This window comes from Lithobates pipiens, unplaced genomic scaffold (assembly GCF_037356315.1).
Source record: "Lithobates pipiens isolate NorthernLeopardFrog02 unplaced genomic scaffold, aLitPip1_a1.2 Scaffold_8, whole genome shotgun sequence".
NCBI classification, from domain to species: domain Eukaryota; kingdom Metazoa; phylum Chordata; class Amphibia; order Anura; family Ranidae; genus Lithobates; species Lithobates pipiens.
In genome coordinates this window covers 242,715,108-242,737,353 of record NW_027507903.1, presented here as the reverse complement: position 1 = coordinate 242,737,353, position 22,246 = coordinate 242,715,108, and the positions used below count along the sequence as shown (strand labels likewise).

At 43.3% G+C, this 22,246-nt stretch overlaps 1 protein-coding gene across 1 annotated transcript in view; it reads left to right on the top strand.

Annotated features, from left to right (window-relative positions):
- The window catches only part of LOC143963323 (uncharacterized), an 80,602-nt gene that overhangs the window by 42,836 nt on the left and 15,520 nt on the right, over window positions 1-22,246 (top strand). The window contains exon 2 of the mRNA XM_077472927.1: window positions 14,021-14,124. Coding sequence (XP_077329053.1) covers window positions 14,021-14,124 — 104 coding nt within the window. The remainder of the gene's footprint in view (window positions 1-14,020; window positions 14,125-22,246) is intronic.

The following is a 22,246-nucleotide window of genomic DNA, read 5'->3' as shown; positions in this document are numbered from 1 at the left end:
TTTTTTTTTTTACACAAAGTTGTCACTAAATGATATATTGCTCACACATGCTATGGGCATATGTGAAATGACACCCCAAAATAAATTCTGCTGCTTCTCCTGAGTACGGGGATACCACATATGTGGGACTTTTTGGGAGCCTAGCCGCGTACGGGGGCCCGAAAACCAAGCACCGCCTTCAGGCTTTCTAAGGGCGTAAATTTTTGATTTCACTTCTCACTACCTATTACAGTTTTGAAGGCCATAAAATGCCAAGATGGCACAAAACCCCCACAAATGACCCCATTTTAGAAAGTAGACACCCCAAGCTATTTGCTGAGAGGCATTTTGAGTCCATGGAATATTTTATATTTTGCCACAAGTTGCGGGAAATTTACAAACTTTAATTTTTTTTTTTTTTTTTTCACAAAGTTGTCACTAAATGATATATTGCTCACACATGCTATGGGCATATGTGAAATGATACCCCAAAATAAATTCTGCTGCTTCTCCTGAGTACGGGGATACCACATATGTGGGACTTTTTGGGAGCCTAGCCACGTACGGGGCCCCGAAAACCAAGAACCGCCTTCAGGTTTTCTAAGGGCGTAAATATTTGACTTCACTCCTCACTACCTATTACAGTTTTGAAGGCCATAAAATGCCAAGATGGCACAAAACCCCCACAAATGACCCCATTTTAGAAAGTAGACACCCCAAGCTATTTGCTGAGAGGCATGTTGAGTCCATGGAATATTTTATATTTTGCTACAAGTTGCGGGAAAATTACAAACTTTTTTTTTTTTTCACAAAGTTGTCACTAAATGATATATTGCTCACGCATGCCATGGGCATATGTGAAATGACACCCCAAAATAAATTCTGCTGCTTCTCCTGAGTACGGGGATACCACATATGTGGGACTTTTTGGGAGCCTAGCCGCGTACGGGGCCCCGAAAACCAAGCACCGCCTTCAGGCTTTCTAAGGGCGTTACAGTTTTGAAGGCCATAAAATGCCAAGATGGCACAAACCCCCCCCAAATGACCCCATTTTGGAAAGTAGACACCCCTAAATTTAGGGGTACACTAGTGAGACTAGGTAATAAATGGCGGGTGCCCTGAAACTATAAAAAAAATAACTAACCAACCAGCGTCACCTGTAACAGTTATATGGTGATCACTGGTGAAAGGGTTAACTAGGGGGCAATCAGGGGGCTTTATGCTGTAGTATATGGGGGTCCCTGGCGCTATAAAAAGCTGCGGCGAACCTAAATACCTACCTGCCTAACTAGCGTCACCTGTGACACTAATACAGTGATCAGAAAAACGATCGCTTATTAGGCTGGGTTCACACTGGAGCGATGTGGGAACGCCACGAATGCGCGGCGGGTTCCCGCATCGCATGCCTCCCGGCGGCAGTTCACACTGCCCTATGCGAACTGCTGGGAGTGTCAGTGAAATGTTAATGACACCCCCAGATCAGTTCGCATATCGCAGTGCGATCTGAAAACTCGGATCGCATGGTGTGAACACCCATGCGATCCGATTCTGCTGCGGACCAAAAAAAGGGTCCCGTGCGAGTTTGCGGCGGGTGCGACACGAATTCAGCCATACTATCTGTATGGCTGAACTCGAATCGCACAGAGATCGGATGTGATTTGCACTGCAGTGCGGTGCGAATCACATCCGTTCTCATAAACCGCTGCAATATGAACCCAGCCTTAGTGACACTGGCGACGGGGGGTGATCACGGGGTTAAACCTTTATTGGGGGGGGGGTACCTTAGAACTAAAGGGGGCTAACCCTAACTGCCCTAACAGTTATTACAGTCACAAATGACACCCGCCGGGTGATCAGGGGGTTAAACCTTTATTAGGTAATAAATGGCGGGTGCCCTGAAACTATAAAAAAATAACTAACCAACCAGCGTCACCTGTAACAGTTATATGGTGATCACTGGTGAAAGGGTTAACTAGGGGGAAATCAGGGGGCTTTATGCGGTAGTATATGGGGGTCCCTGGCGCTATAAAAAGCTGCGGCGAACCTAAATACCTACCTGCCTAACTAGCGTCACCTGTGACACTAATACAGCGATCAGAAAAATGATCGCTTATTAGGCTGGGTTCACACTGGAGCGATGCGGGAACGCCATGAATCCGCGGCGGGTTCCCGCATCGCATGCCTCCCGGCGGCAGTTCACACTGCCCTATGCGAACTGCTGGGAGTGTCAGTGAAATGTTAATGACACCCCCAGATCAGTTCGCATATCGCAGTGCGATCTGAAAACTCGGATCGCATGGTATGAACACCCATGCGATCCGATTCTGCTGCGGGCCAAAAAAAGGGTCCCATGCGAATTTGCGGCGGGTGCGGCGGGTGCGGCGGGTGCGACACGAATTCAGCCATACTATCTGTATGGCTGAACTCGAATCGCACAGAGATCGGATGTGATTTGCACTGCAGTGCGGTGCGAATCACATTCGTTCTCATAAACCGCTGCAATGTGAACCCAGCCTTAGTGACACTGGCGAGGGGGGGTGATCACGGGGTTAAACCTTTATTGGGGGGGTTAGGGGGGCACATTAGAACTAAAGGGGGCTAACCCTAACTGCCCTAACAGTTATTACAGTCACAAATGACACCAATGCAAAAAAAAAAAAAAAAAGCAATTGGTGTCACTGTGACTGGGGGGGCAGGGGTAATTGGGGGGTGATCGGGGGGTAAAGGGGGGGTGTGAGTGTGCCTGGCATGTTCTACTGTGTAGTGTAGTGCTTGTGCAACTCACCGATGCTCTCTCCTCGGTGCCGGAACGAAAAATACCGACACGGAGGAGAGAATACATCACTTCCTCTCCTGTGTTTACATTACAGGAGAGGAAGTGATGTCACGGGACATTTTCATTCGTCGGGAGCGATCGCGAGGGGGTGGCCATGAATGAATGGCCGTCCCCTCGTCCGGGATCGCTCCCGAACGAATACCGACCGCCGCAGGCACCGGGCGGGGGCCCGATTGGGCCCCCGACCGGCGGGCAGGCAAGGACGTACATGTAAGCCCTTATGCCTGCCCGTGCCATTCTGTCGACGTACATCGTCGTGCGGCGGTCAGCAAGTGGTTAATGTCATTTTGTGCAGGGACTGTTCTAAACATGGGAAACACGTGGCACTTCACAGGCATACTACAGACACCCCCCAGGCACCATATTTAAAGGAATATTTCACTTTTTTTTCACTTTAATCGTCATTAAAATCAGTGCTCCCGCCAAAACGGCCATTTTTAAAAACATTTTAGGCATTGACCCATGTCCCCTGGGGCACGAGCCAGATCCCCAAACCCTTTTTAGGACAGTATCTTGCATATTAGCCATTAAAATTAGCACTTTTAATTTCGAACGTTCGAGTCCCATAGACGTCAATGGGGTTCTAAAGTTTGTTCGAATTTGGGATCCGTTCGAAAGTTCTGGTGCGAACCGAACCGGGGGGTGTTCGGCTCATCCCTAATTATCATAATGAAAACTGCAGATTTAAAAATATTGAAAATTATTACATGAATATCTTAGGGCTTATATGATATTTTAGTGACTGGATTCACATATACATTAATAAATTATGGTGTTACCTCGCTGAGTGGAATTTGTATTAATAACTAGACATGTGCAGAGTAAAATATTTCGTTTCGGAATTTCGTTTTCGTCTGAAAACTTAATTTATTTAGTTACTCCCGAAATTCGTTTTTATTTATTTCGTTTTTCGTTCAAAAATGCATTCGTCCGAAAATCCACATGAATCACGGTCGAATCTGTCTTTGAAGGCTTATGGTGTCTGTCGAATGTATAAAGAAGATTCGACGGAGCTAGTATATAGCATACTTTAGAACCCTATTAAAGTCTATGGGACTCCAACGTTCAAAATCTAAAGTGCTAATTTTAAAGGCTAATTTGCAAGTTACTGTCCTAAAACGTGTTTGGGGACCTGGGTCCTGCCCCAGGGGACATGGATCAATGCAAAAAAAAGTTTTAAAAATGGCCGTTTTTTCCAGAGCAGTGATTTTAATAATGATTAAAGTGAAACAATAAAAGTGTAATATTCCTTTAAATTTCGTAGGGGGGGGGGTTTTCTATAGTATGCCTGTGAAGGGGCGCGTGTTTCCCGTGCTTAGAACTGTCCCTGCACAAAGTGTCATTTATGCAGGAAAAAAAGTCCTTTAAAATCACTCGCAGCTATTATGAATTGTCGGCTCCCGTAATACAGAGAACACTCATTGAAAGTCATTGATAAAATAATAAATAAATAAATAAAAGCGTCCCCCAAATTCAAATTCAATTACCAGGCCCTTCAGGTCTGGTATGGATATTAAGGGGAACCCTGCCTCAAATTTAAGAAAAAATTTGACGTGGGGTTCCCCCTAAATATCCATAACCAGACCCTTCAGGTCTGGTATGGATATTAAGGGGAACCCCGCGTCAAATTTAAAACAAAAATTGACGTGGGGTTCCCCCTAAAAATCCATACCAGACCCTTTATCCGAGCACGCAACCTGGCAGACCGCAGGAAAAGAGGGGGGACGAGAGAGCGGCCCCCCCTCCCTCCTGAACCGTACCAGGCCACATGCCCTCAACATTGGGAGGATGCTTTGGGGGTCTGTGACCCCTCAAAGCACCTTGTCCCCATGTTGATGAGGACAAGGGCCTCATCCCCACAACCCTGGCCGGTGGTTGTGGAGGTCTGCGGGCGGGGGGCTTATCAGAATCTGGAAGCCCCCTTTAACAAGGGGACCCCCAGATCCCGCCCCCCCCTGTTTGAAATGGTAAGGGGGTACAAAAGTACCCCTACCATTTCACAAAGAAAGTGTAAAAAATGGTTAAATAAAACAAACACACTTTTGAAAAATTCCTTTATTAAAAATAAAAAAATAAAAAAAAGATTCCAGCGGCGGTAATCCACTCTTGCTATCCAGCGACGGACGGTCATCTCTCCAGCGATGTCTCATCTCATCCAGCGCAGCGATCCATCCTTCTTCTGTCTCCGTGGAGGAGACACTGCAAGGATTCCGGCGGCTGACGTTTCTTATATACGGAGGGCGGGGCCACCCGTCACCTGACCCCGCCCCCCTCTGACGCAAGGGGAAACCCGGGGTTCCCCGTGACGTATGGGTGACCCCGCCCCCCTCTGATGTAACGGAAACCTGCCTGTGTTACATCAGAGGGGTGCGGGGTCACCCATACATCACAGGGAACCCTGGGTTTCCCCTTGCGTCAGAGGGGGGCGGGGTCAGGTGACGGGTGGCCCCACCCTCCGTATATAAGAAACGTCAGCCGCCGGAATGCCTGCAGTGTCTCCTACACGGAGACAGAAGAAGGATGGATTCGCTGCGCTGGATGAGATGAGACATCGCTGGAGAGATGACCGTCCGTCGCTGGATAGCAAGAGTGGATTACCACCGCTGGAATCTTTTTTTTATTTTTTTATTTTTAATAAAGGAATTTTTCAAAAGTGTGTTTGTTTTATTTAACCATTTTTTACACTTTCTTTGTGAAATGGTAGGGGTACTTTTGTACCCCCTTACCATTTCAAACAGGGGGGGGCGGGATCTGGGGGTCCCCTTGTTAAAGGGGGCTTCCAGATTCTGATAAGCCCCCCGCCCGCAGACCTCCACAACCACCGGCCAGGGTTGTGGGGATGAGGCCCTTGTCCTCATCAACATGGGGACAAAGTGCTTTGAGGGGTCACAGACCCCCAAAGCATCCTCCCAATGTTGAGGGCATGTGGCCTGGTACGGTTCAGGAGGGAGGGGGGGGGCGCTCTCTCGTCCCCCCCTCTTTTCCTGCGGCCTGCCAGGTTGCGTGCTCAGATAAAGGGTCTGGTATGGATTTTTAGGGGGAACCCCACGTCAATTTTTTTTTAAATTTGACGCGGGGTTCCCCTTAATATCCATACCAGACCTGAAGGGTCTGGTTATGGATATTTAGGGGGAACCCCACGTCAAATTTTTTCTTAAATTTGAGGCAAGGTTCCCCTTAATATCCATACCAGACCTGAAGGGCCTGGTAATTGAATTTGGGGGATCCCCACGCTTTTTTTTTATTTATTTATTTATTTTTTTATCAATGACTTTCAATGAGTGTTCTCTGTATTACGGAGCCGACAATTCATTATAGCTGCGAGTGATTTTAAAGGACTTTTTTTCCTGCATAAATGACACTTTGTGCAGGGACAGTTCTAAGCACGGGAAACATGCGCCCCTTCACAGGCATACTATAGACAACCCCCCCCCCCCTACGAAATTTAAAGGAATATTACACTTTTATTGTTTCACTTTAATCATTATTAAAATCACTGCTCCTGAAAAAACGGCCATTTTTAAAACTTTTTTTTGCATTGATCCATGTCCCCTGGGGCAGGACTCGGGTCCCCAAACACTTTTTAGGACAGTAACTTGCAGAATCTTTTCTCTCTGTCAAATCTTTTTTCTCTGTCGAATATTTTCTCTATATAATCTTGGACTAATAGAGGTAAGGTTAGGCACATTCGACCACAGGTTCTATAGACACAGATTGTTGTCAGAGTCATGTCGAATCTCCTATTCTATATCGAACTGTTGTAACAATGAAAACGAAAATAAAGCATTTATTTATGTCGGATCTTTTGTTTTTCGGATTTTGTGCTTTCGTTATCGTTTGTCAAAAGGAAAACGAAAATAGCTGAAATTCGGACGAAAATGCATTCGGACGAAAACGAATGCACATGTCTATTAATAACACGTTCAGACCTCATTTTTATTTGTTTTTGGCTAGAACATAACATTTAGTGGAGACCCGATGGGACAGCGCAAAGGGCGTTAGTTCTCTCTCCTCTACCCACTTTAAGTTTCAGGTGGCCATTGGTTTCTACAGAAGCAATCACTCCCTGGCAACAGCTTACTATTGATTAACAGAACAGATGCAGCGCTAATGACAAGCTCATAAATACAAATAAAAAATAGTGATCGATTACAAAAAGAAAAAAATGTGACCAAAAAAAATGGGGCCTTGACGGTGACGTCATCACGTTGGTTGTGAGACGGTGGAGGGACACAGCAACTAGGAAGTAGAGTGAGACGAATGGCGATACTGCATCGGATGTTTATCTACCCCATGTAATCATTCGGCTATTAGATGACTACTATCTTGTGAGTGCAAACTTTTCTTTTATTAAATATAACGATTTTAATTACCGGTACTACACCATGGAAGTTCTTTTTGCTTTATATTTTTGAGTATTCTCTACATCATAAGGAAGCTCCAGAGTATCCATAGGGTTGAGGGAGCCCTTACTTCAACCCTATGGCGAGACTGCTTTTGCAGTCATCGCCTTTTGGTAAGCAGGCAATTCATACACTTTTGGAGGCACTCTGCATGTTTTTGAAGTTATATCACGGAAGTCACCATTATTGCTTCATTGATCTTTGTGGACACGTTGATTTTTTCATGTATATCATCATCTTCTTTGATGGGACTCTGCATTCGTTTTTCTTTTTTTGGCAATTTTTTTTCTTTTTTTAATTGATCACTATTTTTTATTTGTATTTATGTGCTTGTCATTAGCGCTGCATCTGTTCTGTTAATGTATGTTTATTTAGAAGTTTTCAGTACTGGACTTTTTTGGTGCTAGCTGCTTATTATATATATTTTATTTGTTATTCCACTCTTTTCATTTTTGGTTGTAGTGCAGCGTTTGCCTCAGGGTTTTAAAAACAGCTTACTATTGAAATGACTCTCCTGAAGCGGACCAGACCATGGCTTCCAGACACCCTCTTATATTTTTTATTACATGTTATGTCATGGTGTTTTGTTTAGTGGGGGTTAGTCATCCAGTCTAGTCTAGATAGCTTTCGTAATTGAATTTTCTGGAATTGGTTGTTTGGTGGCATTTGTTCCTATAATGGTATGTCTAAAATTTAAATAGGTTACTTTGTAATATGTGTGTACTGGGAAACCCCATAAAATGGGACTTTAGAGGATGTAGAGCTGACACAGAGGTGAGCACACAATTTTAGATAAAAAGAATTTATTGAATAGAAATTGTAAAATCACATAAAAAAATCGTCATATTTCATGATATAGTCAATAGCGTAACATGATATACAGACATATTCCACAAGCTTGAAGACAGTTCATCAAAGTAATATCATCAAACGCGTTTCGGAATTTCATGTTATGTCAGATATATCAATATGTAGAGAACATGTGCTCCCATGGGCTTAACATACAAGGAAACTACCCTCCAATCAAGGGTCCTTGATAACAATCAGGACCTTGTCAGGTGAATATTGGATCATGTAATGATAGACATGGTGGAAAGGATATCCAGTACAAAGTATTTCTACTGCCCCTATTCAGAATATAATATGGGGGCAGGAGACGACTAGACGTCACATATAGGACCCAAGGGATTGGATCAATCAGATCATACATGGCAAGCCCTTGCAGTGTAAGGCTGTTATTAATAAGCATTTAACATAGCAACGGCGTTAGTATGTATACCAACTGGAGGACGCTTTGGATGATTCTACTTTTATGAATTGTCTTCAAGCATGTGGAATACGTATTACCGTCTGTATATCATGTTACGTTATTGACTAAATCATGAAATATGATGATTTTTGTATGTGATTTTACCATTTCTATTCAATAAAATTATTTGTATCTAAAATTGTGTGCTCACCGCAGTGTCAGCTCTACATCCTCTAAATTCCCATTTTATGGGGTTTCCTAATGCACACATTTTACAGTTCAGGATGTGGATGTAGTGGCTGTCCCTAGAACTGGTAACACCACTTTCTGAACACAGTTGACAGTTCATACCTGAACACAGTTTTCCAACTTTGACATATATTAGTAAAACTATACATATTATCACAACTACTTAGTGTATCCAGGTGAATTACAGTATCTCACAAAAGTGAGTACACCCCTCCCATTTTTGTAAATATTTTATTATATCTTTTCATGGGACAACACTGAAGAAATTACACTTTGCTACAATGAAAAGTAGTGAGTGTAAAGCTTGTTCAACAGGGTAAATTTTGCTTTCCCCTCAAAATAACTCAGCCATTAATGTCTAAACTGCTGGCAACAAAAGTGAGTACACCCCTAAGTGAAAATTTTTACTCTACATAAGATGGCCTAGGCTATAAGAAGATTGCCAAGACCCTGAAACTGAGCTGCACCACAGTGGCCAAGACCATACAGCAGTTTAACAGGACAGGTTCCACTCAGAACAGGCCTTGCCATGGTCGACCAAAGAAGTTGAGTGCACGTGCTCAGCATTATATCCAGAGGTTGTCTTTGGGAAATAGACGTATGAGGTTGAAGGGGTGGGGGGTCAGCCTGTCAGTGCTCAGACCATACACCGCACACTGCACCAAATCGGTCTACGTAGCTGTCATCCCAGAAGGAAGCTTCTTCTAAAGATGATGCACAAGAAAGCCTGTAAACAGTTTGCTGAAGACAAGCAGACTAAGGACATGGATTACAGGAACCATGTCCTGAGATCTGATGAGACCAAGATAAACTTATTTGGTTCAGATGGTATCTAGTGTGTGTGGTGGCAACCAGGTGAGGAGTACAAAGACAAGTATGTCTTGCCTACAGTCAAGCATGGTGGTGGGAGTGTCATGGTCTGGGGCTGCATGAGTGCTGCTGGCACTGGGAGCTACAGTTCATTGAGGGTACCATGAATACCAACATGTACCGTGACAATAAACTCCATTCCCTTGGCCTCCAAGATTCTGCTCTATCCTGGTTCTCTGCCTGTATCACAGCGCTCCTTCAGTGTTACCTACAATTCTGTCTCCTCCTCTCCATTGCCTCTTTGTTCTTGGACTCCTTCTCTTCTCTATCTACACCTACTACCTTTGCCACTTGATAACCGCCCATGGCTTCCAATACCACTTATATGTCGATGACACCCAAATCTATCTGTCTACTCCTCACCTCACTCCTTCATTCTCCTCTCCCATTACTAACCTACTAACTAACATATCAGCATGGATGTCACACCTCTTCCTTAAACAAAATCTCTCTAATACCAAGCTATTAATATTCCCCCTGCCCGTGCCCCCCTCCATGACTTTTCCATCAAAATTAACCATCAGTCCCTCCCCTCACACCATGGTACTTGGTGTAATCCTAGACTCCGACTTGTCCTTTCAGCCTAAAATCCAATCGGTGTCAAAAGTTTGTAGAATTCACCTTTGTAACATCTCTAAAATTCTTCCCTTTTTAACAAATGAAACCACCAATCTCCTCATTCACTCCCTTGTTATCTCTTGCATTGACTATTGCAACTCCCTTCTCATTGGCCTGCCTCTCTATAGGTTATCCCGTCTTCAATTTATCATGAGTGCTGCTGCCAGATTTATCCACCTTACCAACCGCTCAGTGTCTGCTAACCCTCTCCTCCAATCCCTACACTGGCTCCCAATCGCCCAGCGAATTAAATTCAAAATACTAACCATAACATACAAAGCCATTCACAACTTTGCTCCGAGCTACATCACCAACCTTGTCTCCAAATATCACCTAAACCGTCCTCTCCGCTCTCCTCAAGACACCCATGCTCTTCTCCAGGATTTCTCCAGAGCCTCTCCCATCCTCTGGAACTTACTACCCCAACCTGTCTGGCTATTCCCTACTCTTGCTACCTTCTGGTGATCCGTGAAAACTCATCTCTTCAGGGAAGCCTATCACATCTCCAATTAATCTTTTAACACTTCCATCAGCTCATTCCCCACAGTTACAACCTTTTGTACCACCTGCTCTTGAGCAGGGCCCTCTTAATCCTCTTGTATTTTATTGTATTATAACTTTATTGTCTCCCTTTTATATTGTAAAGTGCTGCGTAAACTGTTGGTGCTATATAAATCCTGTATAATAATAATAATACTGAAGCAGAGCATGATTGCATGATCCCCTCCCTGCAGAGACTGGGCTGCAGGGCAGTATTCCAACATAAGGACCCCAAACACACCTCCAAGACAACCACTGCCTTGCTAAAGAAATTGAGGGTAACGGTGATGGACTGGCCAAGCATGTCTCCAGACCTAAACGCTATTGAGCATTGCTGGGGAATGCTCAAACGGAAGGTGGAAGAGCGCAAGGTCTCTAACATACACCAGCTCCGTGATGTCGTCATGGAGGAGAGGAAGAGGAATCCATTGGCAACCTGTGAAGGTCTGGTGAACTCCATGCCCATGAGGGTTAAGGCAGTGCTGGAAAATAATGGTGGCCACACAAAATATTGACACTTTTTGGGCCCAATTTGGACATTTTCACTTAGGGGTGTACTCACTTTTGTTGCCAGTGGTTTAGACATTAATGGTGGTGTGTTGCGTTATTTTGAGGGGACAGCAAATTTACACTGTTATACAATCTGTACACTCACTAATTTTACATTGTAGCAAAGTGTCATTTCTTCAGTGCTGCCACACAAAAAGATATAGTAAAATATTAACAAAAATGTGAGGGATGTACTCATTTTTGTGAGATACTGTATACCATGTTTTTTTCAGGACAAATTGAGCTTTTATTTGGTGGTAAATAGTAATGCAAACCTACAGATTATTTTGTATTATCAAAGGAAAACTGGCACAAAGTAAATTTTTTGAAATTTAGCTGCATATTTCTTGCTATTATCCTGACCTTCCACCAAAGAACAACCCAAAACAAATTCTCCTACTCATGACACTTGCAGTGATACTACATACACTATATTGCCAAAAGTATTGGGACACCGGCCTTTACACGCACATGCACTTTAATGGCACCCCAGTCTTAGTCCATAGGGTTCAATATTGATTTGGCCCACCCTTTGCAGCTATAACCGCTTCAACTCTTCTAGGAAATCTGTCCACAAGGTGTGTGTCTATGAGAATGTTTGACCATTCTTCCAGAAGTGCATGTGTGATGTCAGGCACTGTCCGTTCTAATTTATCCCAAAGGTGTTGTATCGGTTTGAGGTCAGGATTCTCTGCAGACCAGTCAGGTTCCTCCACTCCAAACTTGCCCATCCATGTCTTTATGGATCTTGCTTTGTTTACTGGTCCAAATCATACGGTGGAGAGGGATTATGGTGTTGGGCTGTTTTTCAGGGGTTGGGCTGGGCCCCTTTGTTCCAGTGAAGGGAACTCTTAAGGCATCAGCATACCAAGACATTTTGGACAAGTTCATGCTCCCCACTTTGTGGGAACACTTTGGGGATGGCCCCTTCCTGTTCCAACATGACTGCGCACTAGTGCACAAAGCAAGGTCCATAAAGACATGGATGAGCGAGTTAGTGGTGGAACTTGACTGGCTTGACCTCCACCGGATAGAACACCTTTGAGAGGAATTGTAGCAGAGACTGCGAGCCAGGCCTTCTCGTCTAACTTCAGTGCCTGACCTCACAAATGCGCTTCTGGAAGAATGGTCAAACATTACCATAGACACATTCCATACCTTGTGGACAGCCGTCCCAGAAAAGTTGAAGCTTTTAAGCTGAAAATGGTGAGCCAACTCAATATTGAACTGTATGGACTAAGACTAGCAGGCCATTAAAGTTCATGTGCTGGTTTCCCAATACTTTTGACAATATAGTGTATGTCTATGTTATTTGTTGTCTTTACCCATAGTAGGACCCAGAAACAATAGTGCACTTTTTATCCTACTTAAAACACACTAACACTGATATTAAGTTACAAAAAAGTTGTACTGCGGCAGGATGGCTCTCCTGGGCGAGCCGCTGTAGCTGTATGACGGCTCTATAAGATGCTGTAGGAGGTGCCTGCAGCATGTCCCCAGGGCCAATGGGCGTGCCGGTGGGCGTAATGACCGCCATGCACCTGCGCTCATTTGCGTCAGAGTGAGAACCGGGATCTATGTATGTAAACGCACAAATCCCGATTCTGTCAGGGGAGAGGAGACAGATCATGTGTTCCTACTAAGTAGAAACAACGATCTCTCTCCTCCCCTAATCAATTACACCCCCCATTAGAACACATCTAGGGAACACAGTTAACAAAGTATCTTTTTCTCCATTCAAGAGGAGAAAAAAAAAACCACAATGTCATTAGCTATCACAGTGATCGGGTGATTGGGGACCAGTCCTCCCAACTCCCAGTTGTTAGTACAAGACCTGAACCTATTGGTGACAGATCACTCTCTGTGCAACGTGGTCTCAGCACAAACACAGTAGGACTTTTTTTGTAAATAACAAATTTCTCTCTACTTACCTGCTTTGTGCAATGGAATTGCACAGTGCAGCCCGAACCTCCTCTTCTGGGATTCTCCTTTCCACCCAGAGCCCCCATGGGAAGCCGCTTCCCATGGGGGCACTCGTGCATGCTAGCTTCCGAGCTCCAATGCTGCGTAGATTTACACAGACATTGCAACTCGGCCCCGCCCTCTGCTCCCTCATCACTGGCCTTAATTGACATCACTGGGAGCCGATGGCTCCTGTTTCCTCAGCAAAGCCAGCGTGACCCGGAAAGGTGGGGAGAGAAGAGATGCGGACTTGCACAGTACTAGATCGAATGAGGGCTCGGGTAAGTATGGGGGGGTGAGGGTCAAAGTCAATGCCTAAACATTTTTTACTTTAATGCAAGGAATGCAAAATGTTTAGGCTTTAAAACCAAACCAAACGCTGTGGCCAAAAAATGTGTAAACTTAAACTGAGAGTGTGTCTCTATATTTTTCTAATTTATTTATTTAATTATTGTTATTGCTCCTTTGTTCTATCACACGAGGAATGGATAGAACATTCTTCATTATTTTATTCCTGTTTGTCTCACCATTGAGGACATTTTCCCCTCCTGGTGAATAAAGGTCAAAGGACTCAAAGAGATAACAATAAAAAACATTTATTTAAGCAAATTTTATTACTAAACAATTAAAAAGCTAATCTTGCCTAAACACTGTCTAAGCATGTGTTTCATCTGCACAAGAAAATTCTAAGAAATATTTTGCGATGTTCATAGGGCAGAGATGACAGATACAGCTGGCTGTCTTTACCATCTCTTTGTTTTGCAGTGCTGTCACTTGCAGGATCAGAGAAGAAAGCAATTTGCTTTGCATACAAGCATCCCACACAAGGAGATGAAAGAGGACCCAGGAGAAGCACAAACAAGGCCAAAGTAATTGTGGTGTTTTGATGTCCACACAGCTGTAATTGGAATATAAACTTGTAGTATTTATGGTTCTAAATATCATTTTTACATTAAGGGTGAGATTAGGTATTGCAAACACTATCTACTATTTTCTTTTCTATTAATAAGAACTGTTCCGGTAATCAAAAGCTGTGGACCTCCAAACCATGCTAAGGTTAGATCTACTTCAAACAGGTGGTCATATACTAGTAGAATTTTATTCAAAAATGTTTTAACATTTTTTCACGGTAAGTGGGCTCATATCTATAATGTTCATTTTCAACAAAATTCTAACTGTGAATGTGTTTTTTTGTAGGAAAGATCATGCATGTTGTAATGCACATGTCCTAGGCTCAAAAGAAACCTATTTAGTATGTCTGAGATTACATTCCAAAGGCAGGTCTGATTGAAATGTTAAGGCCTTTCAAATAAAATTAGTTAATAAAGTAAAAAAAAGTGCTAATGTGTAGGCAAGGATAAAACAGAAAGCAGCAGCTTAAAGTGAGATACACATCAAATAGATATACTAAGAGAAGCTGCGCTAAATTAGTCCCAATTGCTGCAAAAGGATCCTTGATTGAATATCATAACAGTATCTTCGCATCTATAGTAGGGTAAATCCTTATCTCAATGGCACCACAGTGATTCACATCAAGAAGTGCACCCCCACCTTAAGAAAAACTTGCTTGCCAAATAGCAAGCAAATTAGGCATTTGGCTATAGCCCAGCCAAAGCCTTTAACTTGCACGGAAGATCTTTAGGAACGATTGCCACAGGATGAATGGCTATAATGTCTTCCATACACTGGCACACTGTGAAGGCCATGACCATCTCTTTCAGCAGAGAACCCAAAAAGAAAGACTGGCCATAGTGTAAAAAAAGGTAAGGCAATTACATTTCGTAGGTATTAAATTTGCGTATATAAAAAACAGGTCCGGCCAGCTCGCAAAAAAGCGCCCGTACTCCTAGTAAGAAAGTGTGGTGACGTCAACGCGTACCCTCTTTCAGACGTGTTTCGTCATGTGTGACGTTGTTAATGGGAAACAGGCAGCATATTGACTCCTTATAAACAAAGCCAATCCTCGTTCTGAGTCTCAAGTGTTAGGCCACAAACACCAAAAGCATACCTTAAACTTAAACCACCAAAAAAACACATAGCCCGAAGAGAGGCACCAATACATCTTATTAACCCATTCATGGATTATGATGAATAGATAAGTACTAATATTAAATGAAAAAACTTAATTATACCCAAATATAAATCAAAAATATATGAATTATGTGGATATTATGCCAGTTAGGCACCCCATACTAAAATGAATCATTAACATGAACCAAATATATAATTTAAATATAAATAAATATAACAAAGATATAATTTGATCTAAATTAGCTCTAAAACCCTAGTGTAAATTAAATGATCAAATTAATTAAATATTAGATGATAATTAATTATTATAAATGGTGATAAATTAATAAGGATAAATAAATAGTAATAAATTATAAATTATTAGTGAAACCAGTAAAACCCCCATGGACCTTTATTTACATCAAATTAAGAAATAATATAAAAACTAAAAAATATTTTTTTTTTGACTAAATAATAAAAAATATATCTTAATAAAAAAAATCTTGATAAAAAATATAAATAGTTAGCCCCACACATGTGACTCAGAACGAGTTTACAATGCTAGCCATTATGAATTGTCTATAAAGGCATTCCCATCAACATCAATGTTTAACCCATAAGGGGCATAAGTCTTAAGCTTATGGAGCCATGGCATTTTTAATTTAGATAGTTCCCTCACTAGTGAACTTCCCCTCCAGTGGGGACTAAATTTAGATTAGAAGGATCTTTTATTGTGTGCAAGCAAATAATGTTTGGACACCGAATGGTTCCTAAATCCAGTTTTAATATTGGTGATATATTCATTAAGATGAACCTGTAGGGGGCGTTTGGTCCTCCCTACATACTGAAGAACGCATGGGCACTGCAATAAATAGACCACCCCCACTGTTGACCAAGTAATAAACAGTTTGATTGTATTTTGCAAGTAATAAACTGTTTGATTGTATTTTGCATCCATGTACTGGTGGAAATAAAACTGGTGGTTCTTCTATGAGCACAACCGTTCAGAGAACACACCCTACACTTCTTACATTGATAGAACCCAGTTAGTTGGTTAAAAAAGCTGGTTCTAGTAGTGGGGGGATTAGGGATATTAGGAGCCACTCTGTTCCTTATTGAAGAAGCCTCTCTAAACACCACCTGTGGTCTAGCAGGTAACACTACCTTCAACACACTATTCTTGTTCACAATATGCCAATGTCTAGAGATTATTTGCCTAATGCTCCTATGTTGCAAAAAGTAAGTAGTCACAAAAGGGACCACGGAAGAAAAAGACCCATTTTGGCACGTTGGCCTGTCTAAAAGTAGATCAACCCTATTCATGGCCTTTACAGATTGCAATGCACCAGTCAAAGACTCACTAGCATAGCCCTTCTCCAAAAATCTAGGGTCTCACCCTGATTCCTTTTGAGCCTCATATATAGTCTCTTTGGAACCAAATTGAGCCAGGGACCATAGTGGCAACTATCAACAGAAATGTAAGAACTCCTGTCGGTAGATTTGAAGAAAATTGATGTAGCCAATCTATCACCTTTAACAGTGATCTTCAGATCGAGAAAATTGATCTCTGATTGGCTCATCTCGTAACTCAAATATATCTCCCTATGGTTAACATTCAAAGATGTAATAAATTCCTGCAATTCTAGGCAATCGCCATCCCATAGAAGGAGGATGTCATCGATATACCTGGATCACAGGACTAATTGAGGTCTGTTCTGGGTATAGATGACATCCTCCTACAACTTGGCCATAAAAAGATTGGCCAAGCTGGAGGCGTATTTAGCCCCCACTACAGCCCCTCTATCTTTACAAAAAAAATGGTTGTCAAACCAGAAGTAGCATAATTGAATAGTTCCATTATATAAGACACCTGGCAAGAGGAAGTCCAGAGTCCCGATCAAAAAAGCATTTGACTGCTTTAAACCCCAAACCATGTGGAATTACAGTGTACAGGGAGGCGACATCAGCGCTCACCAACCACACATTTTGTTTTAAAGTCACCTCAGAAAGCAAGTTGATAATGTGCCGTGAGTCTTTAACAAATGAGGGCAGTTTACGAACCAAAGGCTGCAAATAAAAATCAATATATCTGCCCACCAGGGATGTGATTCAATCAACGCCAATCTGCATCCTGGGGGCAGATGGGATTCTTAGGAATCTTTGGCAGGTAATAGATGGTTGGTGTCCGCAGCACTTTGGGCACCAAAAACAAACTCTTTTTTTTTATTTAGGATCCCGGGTTGAAGGCCCCTACCCACAATCCTCTCTAAGTCCCTCAGATATTTAAGTTTGGGATTGGAGGGGAGTGGTGTATAAGAATCTCCCACTATCCTATACATTTTGGTCATGTAATCCTCTCTATCCAAGATCAAGATCCCACCCCCTTTATCAGAGGACCTTACAACAAGATCCTCATTATTGCACAAGGAGTCAAGGCCTTCTTGTAGTAGCTTATTGTTCCTGGCCTTTTTGATGTCTAGATGTTCTAGATCTCTAAGGCCGCGTACACACGCGGGGACTGTTCGCCCAACTTTGTCCGTCAAACAGTTTCGGCAAACAGTCCGCTCAAAATTAGCATGGACGGACATGGCCACACACGACGGACGAACAGTTTGCTGAAACCGTGCGCGATGACGTGAACGGCACGTACGACGGGACGAAAAATACGACGTCCTATACACTGCATTATAACTTTCGGCGTGAAAATCCTTTCTGAGCATGCGCGCAACTTTGTTTGACGAACAAGCCTACACACGAGCGGACTGTTCGCTGAAACAAGGTTTCAGCGGACAGTTTTTCGGAAATTCCGAAAAACCTTGTCCGTCAAACTGTCCGCTGAAACTGTCCGCTGAAAGCCCACACACGAGCGGACTGTCCGCCCAAACACTGTTCAGCGGACAAAGTTGGGCGAACAGTCCGCCCGTGTGTACGCGGCCTTAGTATGACATCCCTAAAACCTTTTAATGATGGTACCAAAGCACTGGGGGGTTGAACAAGGAAGCATTGGACAACCCAGAATGAAGAAGCTCTGTGGTTGCCAATCTATTATCTTTAATGGGGTTACTGGTCATATATCTTTTAATATTTAATTTTCTTACAAATTTGTGCACATGCATATAAGTTTGGAATTTATCCAAAATCCTGGGTGACGCAAATTTAAGGCCTTTATCCAAAACCACTTTTTCAGGGTCTGTTAATACTTTATTGCTAAGATTAAATATCGCCCAATCCTATTACATTTTGTTTTTTTTTGTTGTTCGTAGACACCTCCCCCCGCCCCTGACACCTCACCTTTTCTACTGGCCTTTTGATGCCCTGATTTGGTTTGAAAAAACCCAACTGCCCTGCCCACTAGGTGCAGAGTGTCCTTAGTTGGGTGTATTACCATTACCAGATTGGTAAGGTTAACACCATCTGTTGGTTGGTAATACTGGGAACCACCATAGTAGTATTCACTCTCAGGTCTGTTCTTATCCCTGAGGGGAAAGAAGCTATTATGTATGGGAATGTTAAATTCCCACTCCACTCTTTCTCCTTGGTGGCCTGGATAATAGGGAGATTCATGACCAAATTAAATTAGTTGATTCAAGGATGACAAGATTGAATGATCCAACAAATAGTTTTTCAGAATTTCCACACAAATTCAAACAAAAGCCTGTGTATAGCCAGCTAAGCAACTGGAGTGGAAGTTAAGCTGGCCATACACTAGTAAATTCTCAAACTAAAATTCTCATCAGTACTTTACATGACATGACGAAATTGGTGTAAAGTAGTCAAAGTTTGCTTTTAACATTTTATTTTCTAGTGAATGTTTTTTTCTGAACAAAAGCCCCATACTGTCAGTGCTAGAATCCCTTTAGGACCCAGCACAACTCACCTGACACAGCCTGTGTCTGGGAAACAACAGTGATTGGCCAGCTCACGTTTAAATCACCTGTATCAGCATTCAGTCAGCGCTCGTGTTAGAGTTCACTTGTGTTTGATCCAGCTGATATTTGCTCTGTGACTTTCGTGTTTGACCCGGCTTGTTTGACCTTCCTTGCTTGCTTCTGATTCTGTACCGTTTGGATTCTGATCTACCTGTGTATGACCCAGCTTGCCTAGACTACGCTTTGCCTGATTCTACTAGTACCCACATCTGCAGCAGTGAACCACAAGGTCCAGCAATCATCTATCCTCATCTACAACAGTGAACTACAAGGTCCAGCACTCATCTATCCTCATCTACAGCAGTGAACTACAAGGTCCAGCAATCACCTACCTTTGTCTACAGCGGTGTACTACAAGTCCCAGCTGACCTGCTCTGCTTAGATCTGCTCATGGTATGTGCTTTGAACTCTTTGTATAATCAGCACACCTGAACTGTTACTTGTTATCTGCACCTAGCCTGACATTAACACGAGCCAATACATAAAGGGAAACCTATCATGAATCCTGAACAGGCTCAGTTGTTTACACAAGAACTTTGCCGTTTATCGCATCAAGTTCAGGAAATGGCCACAGAGCTCACCAAGGTGCAATCTCCTTCTACTACCACCATTACTAAAACTCCATCTGAACCAAAAATTCCTTTGCCCGACCGGTTTTCTGGTGACCGTAAAGCGTTTTGCAACTTTAAAAACAGCTGCAAATTATATTTCAAGTTGAGGCCATCCTCGTCTGGCCCTGAAACTCAGAGGGTTCAAATCATTATCTCTCTACTACAGGGTGACCCCCAGGCTTGGGCCTTTAACCTGGAACCTAACCATCCAGCCTTACTAACAGTAGATGCCTTCTTTGAAGCCCTTGGGTTGCTATATGATGATCCAGATCGTGCTGCTACTGCAGAATCGACCCTGCGTAACTTAAAACAAGGAACTACCACAGCTGAAATGTATTGCTCAGAGTTTCGCAGGTGGGCCCCGGAATCTGGCTGGAATGATGCAGCTCTCCGCAGCCAGTTTAGAATTGGCCTTTCAGATGCGATTAAAGACGCTCTGGTCAACTTCTCCTATGCAGCCTCACTGGAGGAGGCTATGTGTCTAGCTATTAGAATTGACCGCCGCCAGCGAGAGAGGAGGCGAGAACAAACGATGGCTGTGGCAAACTGTATACCTTCCTTACCACCTGATTATTCCATCTCCAGTGCCAAATCTGAGGAAGAACCTATGCAGTTAGGCTCCACCCGGTTATCTGCCCAGGAACACAAACGCAGGCGTAATATGGGACTCTGCTTATACTGTGGCCTCAAGGGTCATATGCTCCGTTCGTGCCCTACACGTCCGGGAAACGCCAGGACCTAGGTGATTGCGGGGAGGTCACCTTAGGTCTACTCTCATCTCCCCAGGGGGACAATCGTATACTTTTACCCGCTGTCATTCACTTTGGGACAGGGGCTCATGAACTGCTGGCCTTGGTGGATTCTGGAGCAGCTGAGAATTTTATTGATAAAACTCTGATCACCTCTTTGTCCCTGGAAACTCATGCTCTAGATTGTCCAGTCCGCCTGATCTCTGTGGATAATCGGCCTCTCTCACAAGACCTAGTGCTCCAATCCACCAACCCTTTCCAGTTACAATTAGGGGCTTTTCATTGGGAGAAGATTTCTTGTCTTGTCATTGACTCTCCATCCACTCCTTTGATCCTAGGCCTTCCTTGGCTTCAGAAGCACAATCCTGTAATTGACTGGCCAACAAGAGATATTCTGGCTTGGTCCAATCAGTGTAAAAAGAGCTGCATCCAGCACCCTGTTCGACTTGATACCTGTCAAGTGGGAATAGAACAGATTCCACTTTGTTATAAGGACTTTCGGGATGTGTTTTCTAAAGGAATTGCTGACACTTTACCTCCTCATCGCAGTTATGATTGTCCCATTGACCTCTTGCCTGACACTACACCTCCTCGAGGGAGAGTCTTTCCACTGTCTGAACCAGAGAATCTTGCTTTGCAAGAATACATCCAGGAAAACCTAGCTAAGGGTTTCATCCGTCCCTCCACTTCTCCCGCAGGAGCAGGATGCTTCTTTGTCCCGAAGAAGGATGGAGGACTGCGACTTTGTGTTGATTACAGAGGCCTAAATAAAATAACCATTCCCAATCGGTATCCTCTCCCTCTCATCACAGAGTTGTTCTCTCAAATCCAGGGAGCCAAAATCTTCTCCAAACTGGATTTAAGGGGAGCATATAATCTGGTGCGAATCCGTGCAGGCGATGAATGGAAGACGGCCTTTAACACCAAGGATGGTCATTATGAATGTCTTGTCATGCCTTTCGGCCTCAGGAATGCACCAGCCGTCTTTCAGAACTTCATGAATGACATTTTCCGTGACATGATGGGTCGCTTCATGCTTGTTTATTTAGACGATATTTTGATTTACTCTCCCAATCTTGAAACACATCAGAAGCATGTCTGCTCGGTATTAGCCCGACTAAAGACTCACTCCCTTTTTGTAAAGCCTGAAAAATGTCTTTTCCATGTTAAACAGGTACCTTTCCTGGGTTATCTAATTTCTGACACAGGTCTCACCATGGACCCAGCCAAGGTTCAAGCCATTCTAGACTGGGCACCACCTTCAGACCTGAAGGCAGTTCAACGCTTCCTGGGCTTTGCAAATTTCTATTGAAAATTCATTAAGAACTTTGCCACCATTGCACATCCCATCACCTCTCTCACCAGGAAGACTCCTAGTACATTTAAATGGACTACTGAAGCCCAGGCAGCCTTCACCCAGTTAAAGAAAGCCTTTACCTCTGCACCAATTCTACGCCATCCTGTTCCTGAGCTACCTTTTATTGTAGAGGTAGATGCATCTGAAGTAGGAGTGGGGGCGCTTTTGTCACAAAAAGATCCTGTAAGTGCTGCCATCCACCCTTGTGCCTTCTTGTCCCGTAAATATTCCCCAGCAGAACGCAATTACGATATAGGCAACAGAGAACTTTTAGCCATAAAGCTAGCTTTAGAGGAATGGAGACATTGGCTGGAGGGAGCTCGCTATCCATTCAT